The following is a 27,094-nucleotide window of genomic DNA, read 5'->3' as shown; positions in this document are numbered from 1 at the left end:
CATTTTTTCTTTAAAGCCACTAAAGCAGAGGGAGAACAAAACATGCAGCACTGTACACATTTGCATAGTATATTTTACCCAGCATGCCTTGTAGAATGCTACACATTTACCTATATAATAAAAATAAAAGGGGGGTAAATTATTAAAATAAATAACTAAAATTTAAAGAAAGGAAAACATTATTTGACGAAGGCAATTTTTTTTTCCACTTTGTAGCTGGAGATATAGCAATAGCTTGGGGTATCAACAGCCCTCAGAATAGTAGGGAAAATCTTTTTACACCAATTTGCCATGTTTATTTTTAGTATTAATAAATTTATGTTTTTCCCTCCCGCCACCCCTTCAAAAAAAAAACAACTAATGGCTTTAAATTATGTTTCAAAATAAAAGTCAGTACAAAACAAACTGAAGAATCCCTAAATACTTTTTTGTTGTTGTTGGGACATCTGTATTTATCATTCTGATTTTAGGCTGTGAAAAACAGAAAACATTTCAAATATATCCAAAACTCAGAGGAGCCCTATGAGCTCACTTGCCATACATTTTGTAGTTGTTACTGAAGGAGCAGAAATAAGAACAGTAAATATAATATGAGTCTTATCACAAAATAACATTTAATAAGTTTTATGCAAGGGAATAAAATAAAAGAAATTACATCCACAGTTTGCAAGGCTATGAAGTAAATTGCTGGAAAAGTATCAAGCAGCAAGTTAAAAAGATGGTAGATGAAATAAATCTGGTAAAACTTAGAATTAAATCTATATATTTTTAAAAAATACGACTGCCAGATTTAACAGTGGATTTTGTTGTTAAGTTTGTGCTATAACAAATGTGCTTCTTTCTCCTCAATCTATTTTCATATTATTGGCAAAATATATATCTTTTATAACTTTGTACTGTACAATATGTCTTGCTACATTATTTTTCTACTGCTAATGCAGATTAGAAGTAACAACATAGATTTATTTTGGCAATAAAATGCTTTCATTTTAATAATGTCCCAGAAAATATTGTAAGGCATATGAAAAATAGTATGCAACACTATAGCATTAACAATCCTGCATCTTTAATACATCCCTTATGCATACAGAATTCACACTGACTTCAGTTAAAAGTGTGTGAAAATGGCATGCAAGTAGGGCGAGAGTGGCTCTTACATAAATATAGACATAGCCATTTGTTGAGAAATTTGAGTGTTCAAAATATGACTAAGAACACTTAACAAAGTATTGAAAAGCTACAGGCCAGCCACTTTGGGTTTTCACATAGTTCTCATTTTAACTCCTTCTGATTTTCAAAGAGGATGCATTAGTGTACTCCACACCATTCTAAATTCCTTGGTAACATCTTCCACCAGGTTTCAGAAAACATTTTACATACATCACAAGAAACAAAGGAAAGTTTCATATGTAACTGTGACTCTCCAATAGTCTTGTTATTCACTCTTATTTATATGCTTTTCATGGTAAATGGGAGTTACAGCCCTTGTTCAAGATTATCTGATGAGTTATTTTCTAGTTTTCTTATATTGTCCCTCAATTACAGGAAGAATTTGGGATTCAACGATCCACAAGTAGATAAGATAGCTGCATTAAGAGGATGTATTTCATTGGAGAAACTTCATTTTAATAAAAGAAGAAATCTTTACAGAGTAATTTTTGTATGCCGTAGCTCTCTGCCCATAAGAACCAGTTTTACTATTCTTACTAACTTGACTGCTTAAGTCAACAACAAAAAAGTTATCCTTTTTGTCTGCAGACAAGGATCTTGTTGATTGGTTTGATTATAATTACCATTTAAAAGAGGAGGCCTGTTCTTTGTCCTATAGATACAGTTTGAGTAAGGAACTTAATAACAAAGTATTAGCAATATGTAAAGGTATGAGGAACTAATAAAACAAATTTTATTACATAATTTGCTGTTTTTATTCATACAGTCATCCAAAGATGAGTTTTATATAATTAAAAAGAAAACAACAGGCAACACTGTCATGAAACATAAAGCCATAAATATAAAAGAAATAAGGGGTACATTCCCATTTATTTAAAACATTTATCTGGAATTTGTGCCAATGACATGGGAGTCCAAGATAATGCATACCTTCACCTAGTAAATGGCTGCCCACAGGAGACATTAAGGATCAACAAAATTTGAATATTCAAACCAGTTGCGTATAAATATCAAGCCTCTGGATCTATCCTTGCAGGCTTAGAGCTAGATGTTATAACAAGTTGCACACAAAGGCAATTCCCTTGCAGTTCGTTTTGTTCCCTATGATGACTGATATCTTAAATTAACCTTGTGCGCGGGTAAACTGTGAACCAATTCAAAGATAACTTCACTAACATGGAAGAACTGAAGGGTGACAAGAGTATTTTGGATATAGTTTAAAATTTAAAGGGAAATTATATTTTAAGAATTTATGGATTTAGTTTCATAGCTGGGTCAGCAGTAAGAGTAATAAATTTGATCACTACTTATTGAAAAGTGTTTTTCTCTTTAAAGACAGATTGCCTTCTCTAGAGAAGAGGTAGTATAAATATTAATATGTAGGGCAATTTCTATAGTGGCATTATATCATTTTTGATTTTTAGCAAATACCAAAGTAAAATTGTATAACTGAAAAAATACACTAGCATGCAAATTAAAGTTGCCTAGAAACATTCTTAACTGACATCCTGGGTCTCAACAACATTTTATGATATGTTCATTCAGAGTTTAAATTTGCAAACCATCTTTTGGCATATTTTCCTTCTCTCCCTCTCTTTCACTGACCTAGCTTCCTAGTATGAATTTTAAGGCCCCCACACAAAAGACAAGTTCAAGTATGCAGGTATGAAAAGAGGTTAACATTCCAAAAATACATTTTGCAAACAACAACAATAATAATTAAAGTAATTAACAAATTATTCAAAGGGAATAAATAATTTTCTTAGAATTTGTTTTATATTAAAAAAATTCATTTCATTAAGGACTAAGTGCGATGACGTATCGTCACATAATTAAGACTCTCTTATTAGGAAAGACTATCAGTCTGAATTGTTAATTTCAATTTTCTTTCCAATAGAACTGTATAAAGATAAGAGAGAATAATCAATTATTTATAAACATTTCCAAGTGTTGCTTTAAATACTGGCGTAAACAAGATAACATTGTTGATTATAATATTGGAGTCACATTATAGCCTTGAGAATTAACATCAGGATTGACAAATTGCATTCCCTTTTTTCCAGAACTACATTTCCACATCATCACGTGTCTACAATGTTACATGTTCGCAGTCCTGAAGTTACAGAATATGTAACTTACATATTCTGATATTATATATACTGAAGTTAGAGAATATATGATTTACACTACAAGTTAAAACAGCCTCAAAACATTGTAAGACTTGTTTCTCCTGCTTATCATTTGCTATTTTGAAATGATGTCAGTTAAAAACAAAGTATTTGAGGAATACGTATTTTTCAAAGGTGCTTGATATGCTTGGCAAAAATAAAACTTTCATTTAGTATATATGTGTATTTAAGTATCATTTACACAGTAAACTCTAACACTTAAAAAAAGAAAATGCATATTTCTTTTTCATTTGGAGAAGATAAACTTACTAATTACAAAAGGAATGGAAAAGAATATGCCGAATCAAAGTAAAAATTTGAAGATATCCATCAAGAAAATATACATTATACCCTTTCCAAGATTGTTAGCTTTTGAATAAGAATGCAAAGCGAAACAGGTACAGACACGTGATGGTAAATGACAGATTGGTTTTGTGCACAGATATTGAATGGACCTCTCTCTCTATCAGCATGACATGGAAGACTGAAAAACAAGGCTTCGAGAGGCTTTTAAAAAACAAGTGATTTTTAAAAGTTGAAAGAATATGGTAATCTTGCTGACTAGGAAATATATGTAAAAGCTGTTGCAGCTACCTGCCATAAAATGTAAATACCTTAAAGTAGTTAAATGACCAGATTGCTAATGCTACTACAGAAAAAGCTGAACAGCTGTCTAGTCTAAATTTATCACCTTGATGCACTCTTTGCAATTAAATACTTTTAATGCGCACAAACAAGAAACCAGTAAAGCATATAGAAAAATGTTTTGGCTAATGTTCTCTTTCTCATGCAAATATGTGCTGTACATGTAATAAATATATTTTCATTTGCTGGAAAATGCTCTTCTGTGCTCTAACAAAGTATTCAGTAATGGCAGGTTATATGTTTATTAAAGTGCCTAATGGATACAGCTCTTTTAAATGTCTTAACTTAAAGTTCTGTAAGCTTCATTAGATGACAAAAGAATGTCACGAGCCAATATCACATGGTAACTTTTAGAATTTACTGAGCTCATATTTTCAGTTGTATCAAATATGTGAAATAACTACATAATTATAGGCATCCTCATCATAAATGAAACAGGTTCATAATGGCGTATGCATGGTGAACAGGACGGGAGGGAATGTGGGAGATGTATAACTAATCAAGAATTTGGAACTTATTTTCATGATAGGAAAATTATTTAACTGGTGCATGCTTTGAAAGCCTAAATACTGAAAGGCTTGGGAGAAAAATAAGGTAATAGAAATCAATTATTATTGTTTTCAAAAGATAGGCTTCGTGACACGTGCCAATAGAAAGGGGTTTTTATGACTGGTCCTCCGGGGGCTTTAGAAAAATGCATGCATTTGTGGCCTTTTAGAAACAAGAGGCTTTTCTGAAAGATATTTGTAGACTGTATAAAAGGGTCAATTTTCAATAATTCCTTGGATCATAGTGAATCTAAGGCTTCCTTGATAATATAAGACAGAAGATCACTAATTTCATAATTACAGCCACTGGAAAAACTGTGAAGACTTAATAGGTGAAGAGGAATGTTCATTAGAAATAAGGCAGCTCAATCTCCAAATTCTTCATAATTTCATCAACAAAACTGCTATAATTTTAGTGACCGGATATACTTTGAATCCATGAATTTGCTTTATATTGCAAGGCTTTAAATTCATCATTTTTGTTTTCCCATTTTTCATTTCATCATTTCGTATTAAACAGAGCTTTCAATATCAAAATTGAATGCTTCCATGTAAAGGTACTTAGCAAGATTATAAAGAATTTGGAGAAGGGCTAGAACATTCACATATTCAAAGCCAGAGACTGAATGAAGCAATGGAAAGATATGCAACTGAGCTGGCAGGAAACAAGGGCCCCGTGTTTGTGGTTAGTTGGACAGATGAATTCCCATCTGGAGATGATTAGCTTCGTACTCAGAGGCTCTGTGCCCATCCTCACTGCTTTGACTTCAGATTCCTGGTTGTTGGGTATGTAGTTGTGCTCAGATTGAGTAAAGGGGAAACAACACCCCTTTTTCCATTTCTCGTGACCAGCTATGATTGGGTTTCTTTTTATTATTCTCTCTCACTGCTAAAGAAATTTTGAGGGGCTTTTTGTTTTCTATGGTATTTTTTGCCAACTTCAAACAAGCTAACAGTAGTGACTAAACAAAAAGCAAAACACGTTGAATACAACAGCTGTGCCAGGAAAGAAACAAAAATATTAAAAATCTGAGGAGAGTGAATAATTTCTGCATTAATGGGAGACTTTTTTTGGTACTATCAATACTTTTGGTAAGTTTGAAAAGCCATTCCAGCAACATTAACATATATTAAAACGTTTATATATTCCGACTTTAAATGTAAATTTAGCTTCCAGCAAATAAATACCATACCTGGTTTTTGGTTCTGTTGGTATTTTGATTTTCTTATTAATTAGGTTTTTGGTTTTTTGGTTTATTTTTTTTTTCAGATTTTTTAAATTGACTACAACATGCTCAAGTAGACTTTCTAGTCGATTCACCCAAATTCCAACAGGAATTGGTTTATAAATTGGTTCCAACTGGAACTGGTCATTTGGAATTTCCAGCATGGGAAATTATTTTATATGTGCCTTGATAAGTACCCTAAATTACAAATTGATGTGTCTAAATCTAATGAAGAAAACAAAAGGTACTGTTATGTAAATGCCACGCTTAAAAATATCTATATGACTGGGCATCTAATAACCATCTAGACTTAAGGGCATAATGTACTTTTTTTTTTTTTGCCCCTTACCTAGCATCAAATTACAGTAGCCAACAAGCACAGTGAATACTGTGCTATACTTGCCAAGTTAAGATGATTGGTTTATCCTAGCAGTGCTATGGCAAATTGTCAACAGATGGATTTTTTGTTTGCTTCTGCGGACTCAAAGCCTATGTCGGGAGTCATGGCTATATCCCCCAGGCGATCCTCGGTTCCTGTGGGGTTTGTAAGTGTCCTGGTATGAGTCAGGGTAATCTTCTTCCACAAGAGGGTAATGATCTCGGCTGTGCTGGGAACTGGAAGACAAGCGGTTCCGACTCTTCCGAGCCCTTTCATTGTGATAATTTTCATCAGAGGTCATTAGACTTCGTCTTTCAATTGGAGAGTTCTCTGTAGAGTGGTTGCTGTGTCTCATGCGCTGACTCTATCAATACCAGATAGTTCCGTGATTAAATCATGTTAGCCTCATTCATCTCATTCACATTTATATTTAAATATACAGACAACAGTAAGATATGTGCAATAAAATGCTGAATATCAGACTTAACGAAGCATCTTGAGGTACAAATTCTCTGCTCCAAAGATTGGGTCTATTCTATTTGGGACACAACATTGCAAAGATACTAAAAGGCTGATAGTTTATGAATTTAATTATATAATGCTACATGACTATGCTGCTTATTAAAAATAGAGAATTGAAAGTTAATTGCTGAATGCAACTTATTATATCTAGAAAGACCTAATAACTCCACTTCTACTGCAAAACTGAGGACTATTTTCCTATTGGGAAATAAGTTAAAGTTCAGAATAGCATTTGCTATTTTATCTCTCTCAAACTGATAAAATTATTTCCTCCTAAAGTCACACACTTCACCTTTATTTAGCTGAATGTTTCATATACCCCATAAAATATTTTCATGAAATTATGATTCGTGCTGCCCATAAAATAATGTATTTGTTTCTTCCTCATACATAAACATTAAGTCTCAGCAATATTCTCTCCAAAGGAGTATACAATAATTATAAGGAGGGGCGCCTGGTGGCTCAGTCGGTTAAGCGTCCGACTTCAGCTCAGGTCATGATCAGCTCAGGTTCGTGGGTTCTGGAGCCTGCTTTAGATTCTGTGTGTGTGTCTCTCTCTCTGCTCCTCCCCCACTCCTGCTCTGTCACTCTCTCTCAAAACTAAATAAGCACAAAAAAAAATTAAAAAAAAATTACAAGGAGCTGGCTAACTGATATTTGCAATTCTTGCTTCCTCAACTGAAATGTCCTGCAAAAATTATCTTCAGATATAAACTACATTCCTCTAATATTATTAATTGAAATTAGTATCTTCAGACGCTTACTTGATGGATCAGAAAATGTTATTCAACGTTTTTCTTTAAATCATGGGAAAACATGTATCATAGTTGTGCCTCTCTACATAGGTAGGTCACCTCCGTTAAGAAACAGGATCCTGATGAAATGAAGGACGTATATAAATTTCCTCTAAGGGACACACATCTTCCTATGGCAGGAAAATCACTCAATAATCAGAGCCTGTGTCTTTGACCCCAGCCAGGAGGCTAACAATTGAATACCCATGGTCACTAACAAAAGAAGAGGCTCCCAGAGAAAGGGCACCACATTAGCTCAAGTGAAACTGGGAGAACCACTCGAGGTGGATGTCTTAGAGGTGGTGAGTCCAGAGTACTATATTCATAATATGCATTTTGCTTCTCCCTACATTATAGAAGCATATTGCTTCCTGCATCCATTTTTCATCCCACAGTATACAATTTGGAGCCAACCCAAACTAGTCAGTGGATATGCCACACTTGGATCAGCACACGGGCAGTGAAATGAGGCAAGAAACAGTCCTGGTGCATACATACATATGTGTATTACACTAGCACGTTCCCATGTTCATTTCCAGCCTCAAAAGCTATTCATTTATAGGGCAGTTTTTTGCTTACAAAGATGAAATTTTGTAAGAGAGTAATACAGTTACAATACAGCATTTCAGAGAGTGCCCTTCCTCTCAGACTTAACTTCACATGACATATAATTATGATTGTCATTAGAACCCATTAATATAAAACTAGTCATGATACAAGAGGGCTCAAATGACTAGGTGTACATCAACCAGCTGTGGGTTGGGCTCCACTCCAGCAGCCTCTTGATAAATGATAAATAATAATTGATGTCGAAAGGCAAAATTCACTTTGTATCTTAATGCTTCTGGCTCCTCACATCTAGCCCTGAGTGCAGCAGTCGAATAGCAGAAGAGAGACCTCTGGTTCCTGCACCTGTCCCCAGCTTCCGTACAGGACACCTACTATAGCTGCTGACCAAAATAGGTCTCCCCACCCCCCCAAGAAGACTCACGGATCTGTCACTCTTTCCAAACAGAGCGATTCTACTTGTGTGCACATTCTGTGCTGAGGAAGCTAGGGGACAGGCCCGATGGGGGCAGAATTAGTTAAGGGCAGTCCCGAAATATCTTACTTAGCTTGCCATGATGCCTTACACTGCCACCAACGGTATGATCTTTACGAAGTGACCTGGAGAAGTAATGGACAGTTGCACTGAGTAGGCAGTAAATGTTCTGGCAGGGTTAGGACACAGGAGGGATTAGTTTGTCTAAGCAAAAGTCATTACACATTAACTCAGAGCAAAGTTCTATGGAAAGTGCCACTCTGGGGAACTCTGCCTAGGGTAGACCATGGTGAAGTTTGGATTTTTTTTTTTAAGATAATGTCCACATATGTTACCCTCTTCAGATTAAGGATAATCCCAGTCTTCATCCCCATTAAGTTCTCTGCAGAATCTTCAGTGTAAGACTGCAAAAGCATGAGTGGACAGTGGCAATACCTGTAACCCGGAAATTGCTGTGGGATATGGTGAGAGTGCCGTTGAGCCCAAATTCCTTCCGAGCAGGGGGGTCATGGGGGTGCTACTGGTTGTGTGGGTGGCACGCCAGTACGCTTCGAGGTACTCTCCCAGATGCTCACACGCATCCTCCAGCTGATTTTCATCCAGTATAACATCAAACATTTCCTGCAGATGACAAGACAAATCATTTTGCTTTTACTTCAGGTTCTAAGCCATGAAACCTAAAATTCCACTTAATGCAGTTGATAGCATCCCTAAGATCGACTAGCAAATATCACATTTGAGAGGCTATGCTGGCACTGTCTCAAGTTACAGTACAGTGAGGACTACACAGTTAGTCCAAGTGTAAATCTGGACATGGTCATGAAAATGGGAGTGCTCATTAAATATTTAGATCTTTCATTATTTAGAAGAAAAAGATGACGTGAGCCTAACAGTGTTACATGTAGAAGATAGCACAAACATATTCATATTTATCCATATATTCCTATAGAAATCAATTAGACTTACTTCAGAATATTAATGGCACTGAAAGAGGCATTCTAAAAATATTTTGGGCAATGACCCTATCATGGGAATAAATATTTCATCTCCCAAAATATCTGTGTTGAAGGGAATTACCTTTGCTAAGGTACTTTTCAGGGTGTTTGTGAAAATATTATCTGTCTCATTATAAAACAAAATGGAAAGCAGGTTTAGGATGAATACTAGAAACACACATGACAGTGGTTTCTGCTACCAAAAGATCATTGTGTGAGATGGTTAAAAAAGAACAAGGAGCAGGAATATTTAATTGTGGGAGGGAAGGGATGTCACACAAGAAGTATCTGGTATCCACGTTTCTGTCAGGAAGGACTTTGTCCAACATCTGGCCTGTAACCAGGAAGTGTTCTTCCACCCCAGAGGAGCAAAGTGGCACTTCATTGTCCCTGCAGTGTGGCTGGGAACACAGACAGGATTTACCCGGGACGCAGATTCCCTGGAGAGACAGTCAGAAAACCATGGCACCTCGCAAAGAGAAAAGCCATTCATTCCACAGCTAAGTGAAAGCACACCCCCAACTTTCCAATGCTGCATTCACACCTCCCCTCTCGCAAAATCTCCACCACTACCTACCTGCTTTCACAAGCTCATTTTGCCAAGTAAGAACCTTTCACTAATGGATCAAATACAGGGTTACCGCCATCAGTACTGATACTGCGGCTAGAGTGTAGGTTCACAGAAACCGGAGGACTATGAGGTGGTGGTGAGTCACCTTAAGCAGAAGTCACCATGGAAACAACCTCTTTCCCAACATTTAGTATTGGAATGTTCTCATCACACTGATCTCTGCTGAATATCTGGACCCTAATTTGCAAAGCAATTTGCAGGTCCTTGGTGCAGTGAGAAATGTTTAGCAACTAGGCAAAGAATAAGGTGACTACAGTCCAAACCGACTGCTGTTTGAGAAGACTCAGCCAGCCCAACTCATGGAGAGACTTTCCCCCTTATTAGTAGATTTCAGGTGGGTTTTTTTTTTGTATATTTTATTTATTCATCAAATATTACTCAAGACCTATTTTGTGCCATGTATTGTAAGTATACAGCAGCAAAGAAAACAAGAGATCATCGCTATGTTTAAGAAGCTCCCCTTTTCTAGTGGGAAACACATGTATTAAACTCCTTAATTCTCCAAGTCACACTGGGACTTTAGTTCAGAACAATATAGAGACTGTTAATGTTCTGAGCTGCAGCTTCAAGTTCTGAATTTAGAAAGAGGCCCAGAGCCAAATAAGGGAGGGGAAATTACAATTAAATCAAAGAATTCTATCTGTAGAGGGAAGAGAATAAAACAGATAGATGAAGGGGTGCCTAGGTGACTCTGTTGGTTACACTCCGACTTTGGCTCAAGTCATGATCTTATGGTTTGTGAGTCTGAGCCCTGTGTTGGGTTCTGTGCTGACAGCTCAGAGCCTGGAGCCTGCTTCAGATTCTGTGTCTCCCTCTCTCTCTGCCCTCCCCAGCTTGCACTCTGTCTCTGTCTCTCTTTCTCTCTCTCTCTCAAAAATAAATGAACAACAACAAAAAAAATCTTAAAAAAAAAAAACAGAAGAAGCAATGGAAGAAAGAGACCACGTGGCTCATGACATAATGGAAAAACAGCTCGTTCCTACAGTGTCAGTCAACATATATCCATATAATAAATCCCCTGTTACAGTAAAGTAACTCAAAGAAATTTCTGCGTCTTGCAGTCAAAAACTCCTTCCCCACATTAATGTAACCCATCCAATGTAAAATATGAGAAGTATCCCTACTGCTTTGATAGGAACCTGCATTCTCCGACAGCTTTGCAGCACTAACCTGAGTGGGACAAGAACAGGCTTAACCCAGAGAGTGCACAGACTCAGACGGACGACACAGGGAGAACGTTGAAAACCGGGCAGCCCTGGAACAAAGGCCCACTCTGTCAGCCACTCCAGGGTAACACGGTTCACAATTTCTGAACCGTATGTGATGTGGTGGCTGCTGTTCACGTAATTTCATTTATGTTAACTGTCTGATTCACTTACATAGGTCTCATTGTACAATGTGGGTTCTCAACTAGGTGGTCTCAAAAACTCAATTTTTCCTTTCATAGAGTCCCAAGTTAAAGAAGCTCCAAGGACCCCCGGACTGAGGGTCCTCACTGTCACAGTCAGGACAACAGAGGCCAGACAGGGCAAAACCAGGTAAGCAGCCTCCACGAAAGGGTATTATTTGAATCAGGTTTATATTTGCTTGGCTGTTCCACACACTACACAGTCATGCTGCAGATACAATTAAGCATACACTTGATTAGAAGTAATTTTAACAAAGTACTCCTCTTTGCCAGTGGACAGAATTTGTATCCATCAGCACACGGCTGTTTGCTCAAGCCTCAATCATTTCTAGGAAACGATGTTTTGCACCTGCTAAAAAGACAGCTATATGATGGAAGTTGATTTGAAACCACATTTATGCTTTCAGAAGCACAGAGGAAAGCAAATTTCAGCTTCTGAATGAATACTGACATATGCGGCTTATTTTCAACTAAGAAGAATTTCACAGCCTGTATATCTGTGACAATTTTTCTTTTCAACTGTTGAGGAAATAACACAGCTGATTAGACCAGAGTGTTAGAAAGTGAGTATAAGGGCATAAATTTTTAAAAATATTATACATGAAATTCAAAGAGAAGCAGCCCCATGAATTATGCAAACTGGCTTTGCCAATTTTTCAAAAATGTAATGGTTCAAGTCTAATTAGTGCCTTACTGTGCAATATGTGAGGCCTCCGGTGTGGGATATGGATTCAGAGAGTTATCTGATCAGCAGAAGAGGGTGTAGGTAATGGGACAGTCACGGGCAGTGAAGCGGGACCCACTCAATGATACCAGGTCCTTCGGTGAGTGCCAGAGATAGGGTGCCACATAAGCTGTTTTCAAACCTCTGCCATGGCGAACGCATCTGGTATACTGTGACGAGATATTTTCTTTAGCTGAAGTGGGCAGAAATAATGTGGCTGCTAGAGTAAATACATAGTAAGCACAAGAGTCAAAACAAACCGTTGGAAAACCAGGCATAGTAGGTCCCTTTCTGGATAAGCTCATGCAGGAAAATGAAATATTAAAGCATTATAAATAAGAAGAGTGAAAACCAGGCTTCCAGCTCACCCAGTTGTTCAGAAAACTTGATGACAGGGACTAGAGAAAGGAAAGGACTGACGCTGAATTGAATGGAAATGAGGAAGATCTGCAATATCTTTTTTAAAAAAATTAAGTACCTAACAATGATCTGTCTGGTTCTCCATCCACAAAGTTTCCTCTGAAAGGCACCTGAATTAGCGCAAACAACTATCTTCACGTGCCCAGGACTGAGTGTTTTTGGGTACTTGGGACTATCAGTGCCCAAATCTGGGAAATCCAGGGGGAACTGGAAGAGTCAGTCTCCCTAGTTTTTCCAGAACATAGAGCATTTTTCAGCTCCTACACTGAGGACTGGAGCAGGTGCCATTTACTCCTGGTAAATTCTTTGGGGAGGGGAGTACAGAGACCGAGTCTTTACGACCATGAAATTCATCCTTTCCAGCAGAGAGGGTAAAGTCTCATTAAACCTAACATATAACTTGTAATAAGTTTTATCTAGCAGGTTTAGCAAGTTGCTAAACATTTTCTAATAAAGAGTTTATAAAACTTAGAAAATAATTTTGCAATTTAATTTTAACTTTTTTTTTAAAAAGCTGGTGCATGACATAATACTAGCTAGTGAGGAGATTAAATACAAACTCTCCCACAGTAAATGCAAACCCCATGAGGGGCATCTTTCCTATTTGTAAGAGGAAAAAAAAATAATTGGAGTGAGTACACTTTTATTGCTTTGCTACTAAAATACAGGGATCCTGAATCTGCCACCATTAAAAAAAAACCTGGAAAATACTATTCAGTAAAATAAAATGGCTGAATGGCAACTATGTAATGCTAATTCTAAAATAAACTAGATCTAAAATAAAAACTAGCCAATACTTCTTTCATATCACAAGTGCATTTTTGATATTATTAAAGCTTTTGAAGTCCTGAGTACTTAACTCATCGGCCATCTAGTGATGGGGAACTGGATGCTAAATTAAACAAATCTTGAAAGATTTAGGAGGCCTTATGGGGATAAAGGAAAGCCTACCTATATTGTGAGGCTCTGGCGGTTCATCCCAGGCATAGTTTCCAACTTTAATAAGCTGAACAGGAAAGACAATAAAAAATCTTGCCACTAATTTCGGGGGTGAGGGGACATGAGAATACCAGTGACTTTGATCCCTTGTAGTTCCTGTCTTAACAATCGATGACGTTCATTAATGAACCCATGCACATTTCCTCACCACCCCCCTCCATCCTGTCTGTTCCTATTCTTCAAAGGTCATGGCCACATCTGCCAGGGTTATCGTCTATAGAAGAAGCACTCAGTGTTTCTGTTAAGTTCAAATTAAACAATACTTTAAATCATAGCACTGGTGGGGATGAACTATCCCTAAGTCCATATATCCAGGTCGGGTGGTTAAAATCCCAACAACAAGAGAAGTCTCCTTTGGATTGAGGGAAACTAGATCCTCTGTGGCCTTGTTTCATGAAGGAAACATCTCAAATGGATTACTGTCTTTTTCAAAATCAGTATTATGAATTAAACTGTGGATGTCCAGAGGCTCTGTAATAATGAAAGCACCGATGGCAACAGTACTTTCAATAGATGGATGAATCCACACGATTCTAAATAATTAACATAAAATGGCTGGAAGAGGGCAGTGGAAAATTACTACCACGATAGCAATATGATCAAGGATACAGGGCACCATTATTCACTTCAGAGTGCTTGTATTTAATAAAACAAATCTGAGTCTATTCAGCAGTGGAAAATAAAGGTTGACAGAAGAGAATTCCTATGGTGACTGTAATGTTAGAGGTTTGCAAGACTCTGTGAGGACACGAGTTCCCCTCTTGCAGAGACAGCGATCAATGTCATTTCACACGCTCAAAAAAATTACCCAGCTCAAAGAGCCACAGGGTCATCTTATAGTAATACAAGCCAGCTTGTTACTAAGGAGGATTAAGGGATTACATTTCATTTATACATTCAATTGTCTGCCTGTCTGCTTTTCTCACCATGTATTATGTAGCTTTTATTACCACAGTACTGGGCCAATTGGAACTTTGGCCTTCTTAAAATGTACCATTTTCAATTTCTCTGAAAAGGGCAAGGTACCAATACCCAGTGAAAGCAAAATGAAATCTAATCATGTAGTATATAGATGGATATTCCAACTATAAATTCAGGCCAGTCATATTTTTAAAAAATGGGTCCTAGCTTCACTGGCCCCCCCCTTCTGTTTGCATCCCACCTTTTCTTCTGTGAATCCAGGGCAGGCAATGAAGCAAAGTCTTCCCTCTTCCAGAGTAGAACTGTCTGTGGCAGATTCAAAATGGGCCACATATTCTTTGACGCTCCCTGCACTGAGATGGAGGATTTATGTCCCCTCTCCTTGAATCCAGGCAGCTTCTGTGACTCCTTTGCCTGGCAGAACGCTGTAGCAGTGATGCTGTACCATTATCTAAGGCCAAAAGCTACACTTAAGAGATTGGAACGCTTGGCTCTTAGAGCCCTGGGAGCTGCCATGTAAGAAGCTGTATCCCTGTGGGAGAGAGCCCACGGAGGGGGCCCCGAGACTACGTGGCGAGAAAGAGGAGCTGGCTAAGCCCCGCCTTCCAGCCGACGCCCGGAAGGAACCATGTCAGCCACCAGCTAGCTGAATGCCACCAAAGGCTCATTGTTCGAAGTCACTAAGTTTGAGGGAAGTTAATTGCACAGTCATCGATCAATAAACAAAACGTCCTAGAACAAGGGTGACAACTTTGGTGCAACTTTGGTGGGTGGCTACAGGCCTGCCTCTGGCTTCTGTAAACAAAGTGTGACTGGAACACGCATACTCATTAACACGTTGTGTACGGCTGCTTCCTTGCTACCAAAGTAGAGTGGGGTAGTTTTGTGAAGAAGACATAGGGCCCACAAACCCGAAAATATTTACCTTCTTGCCTTACTGGAAAAGTTTGGTTACCCCTCTCTTAAATGAAGCTTCACCGGGGCACCTGGGTGGCTCAGTCAGTTGAGCGTCAGACTCTTGACTTCAGCTCATGGTTTTGTGAGTTCGAGCCCCACGTTGAGCTCTGTGCTGACAGTGCAGACCCTGCATGAGATCCTCTCCCTCTGCCTCTCTCTCTCTCCCCCTCTCCCTTTCCCTCCCCTACACAGGTTATCTCTTTCTCAAAATAAATAAACTTAAAAAAAAAAAAAAAAGAAGCTTCGCCTGTGAAACCCAAGCTTCTCTTTCCAAGAGAATATATAATAACCAGTTTGTTGCCATTCACTACCTGATGCTGACTTGGGCCAACGCTTTTGTTCTTTGGAAAGCCAATTCACCTCCCTGGGTCTCAGTTTCCTCCTTTGAAAAATGAGGAGGTTGGACTGGATCAATCTTTCCCTAGAAGTGTTCCACAAAACACTGGATCCATAGGATGCTCTGTGGAAAAACAGTTCCACAGTCAAAATTTAAGGGAAACACTGTATACTGTCCTGATGGAGATATACAATACTCATTAGTATATTAAGGCTTCTGGAGTAGAGAAATCAGTTCATCTTTGTTTACATAAGTGTTTCCTCCAACATTTTGGTATCGGAACTCTCTCCCCATAGCACCTGCTGACATCACATGGAGACCACCCTGGGAAGAACACACTCCAGGAAAATACTACACTGGCTGCTCTTCAAGGTTCCATTCTGCTTCAACAATCCCTGAGTCTAGGATTTATTTTTCTGGCTACAGAGAGCTGAGTTTTTTCAGCACTATTTTAGACTTCCCTTTCTAAGACTGCTGCCTTTAATTTCTTAGCAATTTGTGGCTCTGCCAGTATAATTTGCTGACTTTTCAGATTGGAGATATAGTGGCCAATTAAGCAAGTTGTAAACTCTCCTAGAGGGACTAAAATGACACAGTGATCACCAGTCTTTCAGTGACAATTATAATCATGGTCTTAAAGTAAAGCAGGGACAAATGCAGACACATTTTTAGATTACTACTAGTTTTTATAATCCAAAGATTTTTTTTCCACATGTGCCAACATATCATGTAAAACTCCTTCTTAGCATTACAAATGCTATTCAAATAATATCAAATGAACAGATTTAATAATGTAAACACTGTTTAGAAAATACTAAACATAAAGTAACCTTACTTATCCAGACTGCTTGTTTAATATTTCAGGTTATCTGATCAATTGCATAAAACAAGAATTTGCTGCTGAGGGAAGCCTGGGTGGCTCAGTCAGTTGAGCACCCCACCCTGGATGGCTGCTCAGGTCATGATCTCACAGCTCATGGGTTTGAGCACTCACAGTGCAGAGCTTCCTTGGGATAATCTCTCTCTTCCTCTCTCTCTGCCCCTCTCCCGCAAGTGCACGCAAGTATGCCCATGCTCTCTCTCTCTCTCTCTCTCTCTCTCTCTCTCTTCCTCAAAATAAATAAACTTAAAAAAAAAAGAATTAGCTGCTGAGACAAAGTAGAGCAAGGCGATCTCTCAAGTGCATGAGGCTGTGTGAGATCCTGATATATGGACAAGTCCTGAGGCACCTCACAGTATTATTTGCATTTAATATACACCTGTATTTTCTTAGTTCCAGCTATTTCAGAGGTAACAGATGCATTATATACACAACTATTCAATTGTCAGTCTTCTCAGAAAGTAAAATGCCCCAGTTCTAATAGGACATGAGTATTTTCTCTAATAATTATGAGGAATAAATGTTAACAAACTCATTCTCATAAAAAGGTCAAACTAAAAACAAACTTGTTTGATTCACCCAGAACGTATCTCAAGAAATCACTTAGGAAGACTCCTGAAACATTATTCACCAAAACTTGTGTATATATTAACCTAAACCAGTGGTTCTTAACCAGGAGTGACTTTATTTCCCTCCCAAGGGACATTTGGCAATGTCTGGAGACATTTTTGGTGGTCACAATTTGGAAGTTGTTACTGGCCAGGGGTGCTGCTAAGCACATAGGACAGGTTCCTGTAACAAAGTATTATTCACCTGACATGTCAATGGTGCTGAAGTGGAGAAACCGTGAACCACTTTTCTGGGCTGCCTGGATGGCTCAGGTGGGAGCACATGTGACTCCTGACCTCAGAGTGGTGACTTCAAACCTCCCACTGGATGTAGAGATTACTTAAATATATAAAACTTAAAAAAAACCACTTTTAATCTATAAGAGATTTACGAAGTAATATCTGTAAGGATATTTGTGATCTACCAAATTGCTTGCTCGGAGCTGATTTAGTCAACTGCTATCTATTTTTTAAAAAGTGAACTATAGTTGACATAAAAGCCTCAGGTGCAGGACATACTGATTCAACAGTTACAGACATTACAGAACGCTCACAACAAGTGTAGTTACCGTCTATCACCACACAAAGTTATTACAAATTATTGACTATATTCTGTATGCTATACTTTTCATACCCATGGCTTATATTTATTTATAGCTGGAAGTTTGTACCGTGTAATCCCCTTCACCGATTTCACCTGCCTCCTCTCTGGCAATCTTCAGTTTGCTCTCTGTATTCGAGTCTGTTTCCGCTCTTTGTAGCCAACCATAATCTTATTAGGTTATACAGTCCTTGAAGGCAGGAACACGCCTTTGAATCTCTAGCACCTAGCAAGGTAACAGGCCTCATCCATGAATATTTGCTAAATGTAATTCTTGTAGGTGAACCACACGGAACTGAGATGACCAATTCTTTTGAGTTTGTCTGATTTAACCATATGGTGACATGGATACCATGTCCTCAGACATGCCCACGGATAGTTCTGTAGAAGTATTGGATCTTAAAGACATTTTCAAACAATGAGGATGTCACTTTACTTGACATATATTCTGTCTTTTCTTTTTTTATACTCTCCTCTTCCTTGGCTCCATAGCCTTCATGGTTTCACTAACATCTCTACACTGATTACTTCTAAAATCCAGATAGAATCAGTCTTGCAGTTGAGAAGGGTCTTAGACACTATATCCTTCAGCCTTCACCAGAAGAGATTCCTCCCACATCTTGACATCTGTCTCTAGAGGCTACTCCATCTCCATCCTAACTCCAAATGAATGCAGTGAGAGACTAGGAGCTCGGTACTTAGAAAGGCATCCCATTCTTCCTGGCATTTGTATTTGAGTAGGCTTGTAAAAGGCCTTGCTTCCTGGTGGAGGAGTCTGCTCACTCTGTCCAGTGAAATTAGACAGGCCTACCTGCTCTCTAGTCAACACAGATCTGCTCCCAAAATTTCTGCAGATTTTGGGGCCAACTCAGGGTCCTCAGAGGATAGGCTGTCTGCACAGTATAGACCCTTCTACGTCTGTGAAGGTAGACATGACCAATTTTGAGATATTAATCTGTGTTTTTCCTTTTATATTTCCCCCCTATCTTTTCTACCAATCACGCAGGTGGCAGGGTCTGGGCTTCCTTGCCTGGGGGGCAGGGGGTTGCTATGGCAGGAAATTGCCAGCTCTCCATTTCCATTCCTGGATTTTGTTTCCCAAGAGCCTAAATTGGTTGAAGAGATTTTGCTAACTGATTCAGGAAACAAAAGAAGGTGGGGATGCTTTTAGATACAATAAAAGCAAAGAGGAAGTTCCATTAATAGCAACAGGAGGGGAAAAGAGGGAGACTCCTCCTCTCCCCACACACAGAAGAGAAAGGAACTCTTTTGCCCACGTCCCAGAGAGGAGGGGCTTATCTAAAGATTCCCTGCCTTACCAAAGATTCCCTGTTCCAGATGAGATTTGATGCAGCAGAACATCCATCCTTAAGGACCACATGGACATGTCCAATGGTTGTCTGACCTGGAATTTTACCCCCCAACTCCCTCAACTTCCTCATCAACCACCCTCTCTCATCCCCCCTTCACCCCCTGTCCAGTTGAGGTCTTTGCTCCGCCCTGAAGGTATGTCTTGCACAGCAAAGTTGGGGCCGGAGATTCATCTGCACTACACAGTTCTGCGTAGAGGTAAAGTGGCATAGGGAACAGAGGTTTGTTGGAGTCAGACAGATATAGGGTTGAATTTTGGGGATCATTTACAAATTGTCACCTCCAACAAGTTTCTTCATCAGGAATGTAGCTTTCCCTTCTAGAAAGTAGGGATAGTATTATCTACTAGAGTAGTCTTAGAGGTCATGCTCAGATTTCCTGGAAAGCATGCAGTCAGGAGATAGCCTGGGGGGAGGGGGATGTTAGGGGACCGTGGCACCTTCCAGAACCACTACAGTATTCAAGCCAAGACCATGCTCTCCACAAGCTGCTCCTAGCCAGTGCCTGAGCACAGCACGGGGACTAGAGCCTGGACATGTCTGGCAACGTGTGACAAACATGCAAGAATGCTGCATCTCAGTCTGAGGCTCCTTCTATCCATTTCTCCTTCCTTCTTCCTTTCCTTTCATGAGATCAGACTTAACGTCTAGTCGGAAGGCTCTCCCCACTTGTTCTGCCCCCTTTCTCAGGCATTTTCTCCCAATAAATTTGTACTTCTAATTCCATTTAGGTGTCTGCCTCCCAGAAGACCCAAATTGATACAACTCTCTTTATAACAATTATAAAAAAATTATTATAAAATTTATTAAAAATTGGAAATAGCATAGTTCCTAGTTTTTGGTAACTGCTCAATAAAGGTTAACTTCCTTTAGCTGGGAAGGATTATAGAGTCAGGGCTGGGTAATACATTCTTCAAATCACACACAGTACTTTAACCATACATTCCATTTTGCAAGTGGACTTCATTCATAGGCCATGTGTAGTTAGACTCCTTAACATAGCACCTCAGACTCCAAGCTATCCAAATTATCTGTGGACAGGTAACCAGGTGTGTGTACAGGTATGTGGGACTCTGAGGGCAGAAAACTGGCTTTGAAGCCAGATAGATCTAATCTAATCCAGATTTGCTGCGTGACCTTAGTAAAATCATTTAACACCTCTCTCTTCAGTTGCCTCATCTATAAAATGGGGATAATGTTGCCTAAATTTACTAAATAACAATGAAGATTAGACATAATCTATGTAAAGCATCTAGCATAGATCTGGCCTATCCAATAAAAGGATGCATCATATTCCTAATGCCTTCCATTTACTCATTCACCCAAAAAATATTTACCATGGGCCTGCCATAATAAAGGACTGAGATGAGCTACAACAGTTAAACAGATAGAAATAGATCCTTACAGAGCCCGACAGGTTAGGCATGGCACAATGCAAAGTACATCCAGGAATTATAACAGAAACACCTACATGGTGCTTATTATGTGCCAGTCCCTGTTCTTAGAGCTAAGATGCAGCCATTGAATCTATATACTGACCCAGTGAGGGAGGTACTTGCCGAAGATTACATAACTGGTGTGGATTTGAACACAGGCAATTTGACTCCAGAGTCCATTCCTTTTACAGCTATGCTGTCTTGTCTCTCTTAACATCTGAATTAGATTTTATGCTTCCACAGAGCATATATGATCCTTATAAGTATATAAAAAAATCTAGTGTATCAACTCAGTAGGAAAGACAGTTATTTCCTTTAGAGAAACACAGGCACAGAAGTAGTAAATCAGCTGAGCAGGTGTAGACACTGACCAGCCCCTGGTGACCCATATGATAGCCGTTATCATCCAGGACACCCACCCAAATCTCTGTCATTTTCTTGGCTTCCAACTCAGCAGCTGTTTTCTGGTAATGGCACCAGGAGCAGAGTTGCTATAATATGATTTTTCATCTTACTGAACCCTGACCTCTTCTTTATCTGCTATCACCACAGGGCTCTTCTTGTTCCCATAAATTCTCAACCTTCAAGGTCATATCTTTTCTGCCTACTGGAACCTCCTGGCAGAAAAGTTAAAGAAAAGTCAAATCGGTATGTTTTTTTTTCTTCTCTTTTCATAAAAGTGTTGACATGACTGGATTAAGTGGTTTGCTGAGTGTTTGCGAGGTAATCAAGGTAGCAGGCAAGGACATCAGACCCTGAACACTAGGTTTAGTTCTTACTACATGGCAAACACCACCCATTTCCGGATGCCTGAGTGTAGCCAACATGACAGCAGCAGTTAGTTTGAAATATACCTTACTGTTTATGACAACATATCATCACCATCACTCTAGAACAAAAATGACAACAGTAATATAAAAACAAATAACAACAACAACAACAACAACAACAACAGACACCACTCTCTCCTGTCTAGGCAAGAATGACTAAGACAAAAAATGATGGCACTTACTGGGGGACACTGCGCAAGTTTATCGGCCGCCACCAGTTGAACATTTAAGTGTTTACTTTGGGACTTCCCTCTAGATTTTATCAGCCGCTGTAAAACCTGATAGAAGAAGACATAAATCAACAAGTTAAAAGAAAAAAAAAATCCAAGATCTTTTTTTATAGTCTGTTTAGCCCTGAGTATTCATAGAGAGGAAATGATATGAAAAGCCATATATATAAACTCTATAATGACACACCCACTTACACTGGCTCTCAGTTATAGTGGATTTGATATGATCATCCTACTCTTGCTCTGTGAGAGGGCTTGGTGGGATCTTGAGGTCCTGCCCTAGATTTTACCCAGAGACTTCAAAGAGAGCTCTACAAAAGTGGAGGAACTGATCTGTACCAGGTCATTTACGTCCATATTCAGTTGAGTAATATTTTAGTTTACTATCTCAATGTCAGAAAAATATCAGTCATTTATATGTTTGGTTCTTTTGGTCACTGATAATCATTAAGCTGTTCCAGCTTAACCTTACATTAATAAGATGATGTTATGATAGAAATCTAGGCTAAACATTTGCCCTGGCATACTGCTACATATAAACCAGTGAATATCTGTGTCGTTTGGGCACTGTTATAACTGCATTTGCCATATACTCCCCTCTCCCTGACTTTTTTTAGCTGAAACAGGGTCCTCCCCCCAAAACAGTACTAGTCAGTGAGGCTGTATGATACCTTAGTGCATATATCCATAGGCACTCCTGTTCCTACACTTAATGACTCCACGGTGACTGGGACAGGGGGTGATGGAGGTTGAAATCTATTCTACTGCAGTGAAGGGTGCTTGACTCTCCTTCAATTCTGGGCCCAAAAGACCTCCAGGTGGTCAAGGCAATTTTAATCCATTCTAATGGTTCTCCAAAGGCCCAGGTTTGGTCAGGATTCCCAAATTCATCCTATGCAGAGCCAGTGCCCAGCAAGATGGAAAGCTGAGGGGTTGGGAAAGGGCACAGCTTCTCTAGACATTCTCTGCCTGTGAGAGATGACCGGGTGGAAGCTGAACTGGCATTTTAGCACTAAACTGCACTCTTGGAGGCACTGAAAATAAACTATTAAGCATGTATCTCTCTAGAATATCTATTTCTTATTAACTTATTAGAATATCATCACTTCTTAAAAATGAAAGAGCACCCAAATCCAAAGAGACCAATTTGAGGCTGTCTCACTTTTATTTTTATCTACCTTTGCGACATAAAGACCCATGGCAGATGTCCCAGTATGTTTAATCACAGCATATCTTCTTCCTTAAAGAAGCCAAACTCAGTATATATATACACATCTATTACTTTTCCATAATAGACTCTATACAGTAATGTTTGACTTGATATATGTTAAATGTAGATTAGTTTCTTGAACTCTGTACTCTCAACTGGGGAGAGAATATAGGTGCTGCAATAGTCAATATTACCCAAGACATTTACTAGGACAGAAAATGAAAAGTCATACTTTACTTTTCCTTGCCTTTCTTAATTTTTTGTTCCTATTATACGCTTGCATAACCGCCCAGTTGGGGAACCACAAGAGTTAGGGATCTTCTTTAAAACAATGGCTATTCTCTGTTTGCTACCTTAGAATTTCTGGTAGCTGTACAGACTGCAGGAACTAAAAACTGCCCACTAAAAAGGGTCTCAATTAGATATTCTCCTTACTCACTAACAAAAAAAAGCACAGACCAGAGAATATATTGAAAGAAATGAGCTTCTAATCCTTAAGGAAGAAATGAGGTTATTACCTTTGGGGATGAAACTTTGACATGAACAATAATTGGTGCTAAAGAAGTCTTTATAAGTTGTGCTGGGTGATTGATGGTGTCTGCATCAAGAACAACCAGTTGCAAAGATCTTGCCAACTCAAAGATTCTTTCAATTTCACTCTGTACTTCGGCTAAAAGGAGAAATTATAAATAACAGGACAGTGTTATTTTTATTAATTAGCTCTTATATTTAAAACCATTTAAAACCTTTCGGATGTTTGTCTATATTGCACAACAGAACATTCTGAATTTCACACTTCTATTAAGATCTTTCCTAAAGAGAGAGAGATGAGTTGAGTTTTTCATAAAAGCAAAAAATTGGTAATAAAATATTGAGATGGCTCTCTTGACTCTCTTCTTACATTTGCCCCGATAATTTAGCTATTTATATAGCTATGTTGTTTTTGATTATTGCTGTATTCCAAAGAACTTTTATTGTAGCTAAAACCACAATTAGGAAAGAATTGAAATACATGCAGAGCAACATTGCATGGAAAGCAAGTTATACAGACATATTTCAGCGAATCAAGAATTTATATATTGATATTTTGTGAATATGTTCTTAAAAAAATCCCACAATTCATCTGTTTTGACTGAGAGGCACATTTTTGTATCTAGGGTTAAATGATCTGGGTCTACACTTTACATTAATAGATTGCTATGCTTTAATCAAGTATTAGGGCCAGTACACTTGTTCTAAGGCATAATCTTCAGTATTAAAAAGAAAAACAACTAAGGCCAATTATATTACAAATGCAAATCTATTCAACTGGCTCTACTAGCCAAGCAACCCAAATCTCTATGTGAATCTAGTGAAATAAGAATATCTGGTTATTGGTCTGAAGCACTCCAGCTATTTTTAAAGCAAAACAGATTACCTATAAAAACATAATATGCCTTTCTAAAACATAAAAAAAACTTTTTCATGTATATTTTATAAATCATCTGGTTTATTGGGTCATGTCCAAAGTCTGAATTAGACTACTTAATTTTCAGAGAGATGATCTTGTTTTGCACTTTCCTTATTTTTATTTTTGGCCTATTTATTATAGGCATGACCTAGCAATGTTGTAATCTCACTTAAATTACACAGGACAAAGCTACCCCATTTAAATTACTTCAAAGATGGCCTAAGAAAGAGGTGATGTTGCTCTAAATATACTCATTGAAAAGAGCTTTTACCAGAATGTCATGATTTGTTTGGCTTATCCAGTATACACTCAAGCTCATGTCACCCACCACAAGGTTCTCCCTTCCATAACCAAACATACTGACAAGGTGTGTGAGATCATGGACGTTCAAGACTATCATGTAACTCTAATTTGGAAGACTTTGCATAATAGCATAAAATTCTTATTTCCCACCAAGTCACTGATGTTTAATGTATGATTTGTATTAGAAATATGAATTCAGAGAGTCAACATAGCGATCATTTTTCATATTATCCAATTCCAATGATATGAAAGATTTCACGCTACTTTGAATCGTGACTAGCTCTCAAGGTATCTATGTAAGGAATCTAGACATTTAGGCTTACTTGCAAAATTCTTCTAAAGTTACACACTACATTCGTCAATAACAACATTCTTGTCCTTTTTTTTTTTCTCATATGTCAAAAACAGTTAAAAAAGAGATCTTTCTTATGAGAGACGTTTGGAAAATACATTTTATTTTTATTGTAGTAGATTTTGGCCTCAGGCTGTTGGGGCGTGTGAAACCTCCAGGAGTTTAAGGTAACTCTTGGCCAGGACTGTTGTAGAACAAGCCTGCATTGCTTTAAGTTTCAAATCTGAATACAATATTTTCTCAAGTAGCAAAAAGGCAGTGAGGCAAACTGGACTGCTCTGGTACAAAGAACCCTTGAGGCACACTGTGTAAATAACTCAGAAATGCCTGGGCCTTATTTACTCTACACTAGCAATATAAGTGTGGTTTTTGACCTGTGCAGAGGGCAAGCACATCCACTGCTTAGCCAACACAAAACTCTTAGGCAACGGCATTCCAGCATGAGTGGAGAGGTGCTCAGGCAAGCAAGCCAGGAGGCTGCAGGGGGCCGCACTATACACTAGAGTGGGTCCATAATTTGGAATAAACAGAATTCAATACATAAACTATCTGAGAAAGAGGAGGGTATATGTATCTATACAGCTCATGTTCTTAAAGAAAAACTTGAAGCAAGCCCAGCAATCCTGATTTTCCATGCTGATTCTCAGAAGGTTCCAATGGAAGTTTCACCATGATCTTATTCCAGACAAATGGGGTGCTGAGAAATTATGGACTATGAGGTTGGAGGGACCTCGGTGAACACTTCTATAACCTGACCACGACTGATCTAGACCCACCTCTCTCCAGCACCTTTGACACCTGGATCTTTCTTATATCCAAATGCTTAAACTACTTCAATGGCTCCTTTGGGTTCAAAACAACATTTCCCAAAGGGAATACCTTGGAACACTAATCCCATAAGATACCCTAAGGGGAAAAAAAAAGACTTTCTTTTTGCAAGCTATAATAATTTCTTTTGGAATTTCAAACATGCATTACCCTTTGTATCTTAATGGCTCTTCGAAGTCTTGCAGTAAAGAAATCTGCCAATTGCTTAATCCAAATTTCCAAATTTATTTGACTAAGAAAAACAGTTTGGGCGTAACAACTATTAGTATCTTTTAGAATCCACATTTCATGGAATCTACCTTGGAGGTTTCTTTAGCAAGGCATACGAGAGCCCTAACATGCTGGCCTCCACCTGTTGTTTCAGTCTCTCCCCCTGTTGCTCTCAAACCATGTCACCCACTCTCCTTTTTCAAGTATGCTGTGCACAAACTACTTCTTTATCACCTATACAGTGCTTTTTACATGCTGAAGCCTTTGCACATTCTTGTCTTCCATGAAGAACCAGCTCAAATATAACTTCTTTGAAGTCTTCTCTTTCACCTCTTACTCCTCCCCCTTCTTTCTTTATACCCCTAGCTCTTTGTTTATAAATCTATTATCAGACAATATTTTAACCACCTGTCCCTTCTTTCTGTTGGCTTAAGGGTAAGATACTTTGCCTTTGTTATATTTGTACTTAAAGTCTGGCATAATTCGTGACATATAACCAAAACCATGTGATGAGGAAATCTACAAATGTGCACTAACAAGCAGGCAAATGGATGGAAGGGGCTCACACAGTGATTATTATAACAGATTGCCATTAAATTAATTCCAATGGCTATAGGTATATGAATTTATAAAGCAAAGGGAAAAACCAGTGAACTGACATTTGCCTTGTTTCTTTGCCAATATTTACACTAACTCCATTCCATTGACTGAAACAGGTGACTAGATCACACAGAATGACTCCAAAGAATATCCATGATACCCTTGGTTGGTGTAGATGGTTAGAGTCACACAACTGTGCTTACGCTTTTCAGTGTTTTTTAGTCTCTCATTATACATCTGAGGGAGTAATTAAAAGTCGAAGGCACTTCATGGAGAGAGGAGAGTGGAAGATGGAAGAGC

General features: G+C 38.4%; 1 protein-coding gene across 3 annotated transcripts in view; it reads right to left on the bottom strand.

Moving 5' to 3' along the window:
- Window positions 1-1,881: 1,881 nt before the first annotated feature.
- Window positions 1,882-27,094, bottom strand: part of CACNB4 (calcium voltage-gated channel auxiliary subunit beta 4) — a 245,243-nt gene continuing 220,030 nt past the window's right edge. For all 3 annotated transcript variants that reach the window (XM_029934591.1, XM_029934592.1, XM_029934593.1), the window contains 4 exons: window positions 23,570-23,721; window positions 21,794-21,889; window positions 8,930-9,115; window positions 1,882-6,500 (listed from right to left, as the gene is read on the bottom strand). In XM_029934591.1, the coding sequence (XP_029790451.1) occupies window positions 6,240-6,500; window positions 8,930-9,115; window positions 21,794-21,889; window positions 23,570-23,721 (695 nt within the window). In that variant the 3' untranslated portion in view covers window positions 1,882-6,239. The remainder of the gene's footprint in view (window positions 6,501-8,929; window positions 9,116-21,793; window positions 21,890-23,569; window positions 23,722-27,094) is intronic.

The sequence above is a fragment of the Suricata suricatta genome, chromosome 3, assembly GCF_006229205.1.
Source record: "Suricata suricatta isolate VVHF042 chromosome 3, meerkat_22Aug2017_6uvM2_HiC, whole genome shotgun sequence".
In the NCBI taxonomy this organism is placed as follows: Eukaryota; Metazoa; Chordata; class Mammalia; order Carnivora; family Herpestidae; genus Suricata; species Suricata suricatta.
This window is presented reverse-complemented; position numbering and strand designations above follow the sequence as displayed.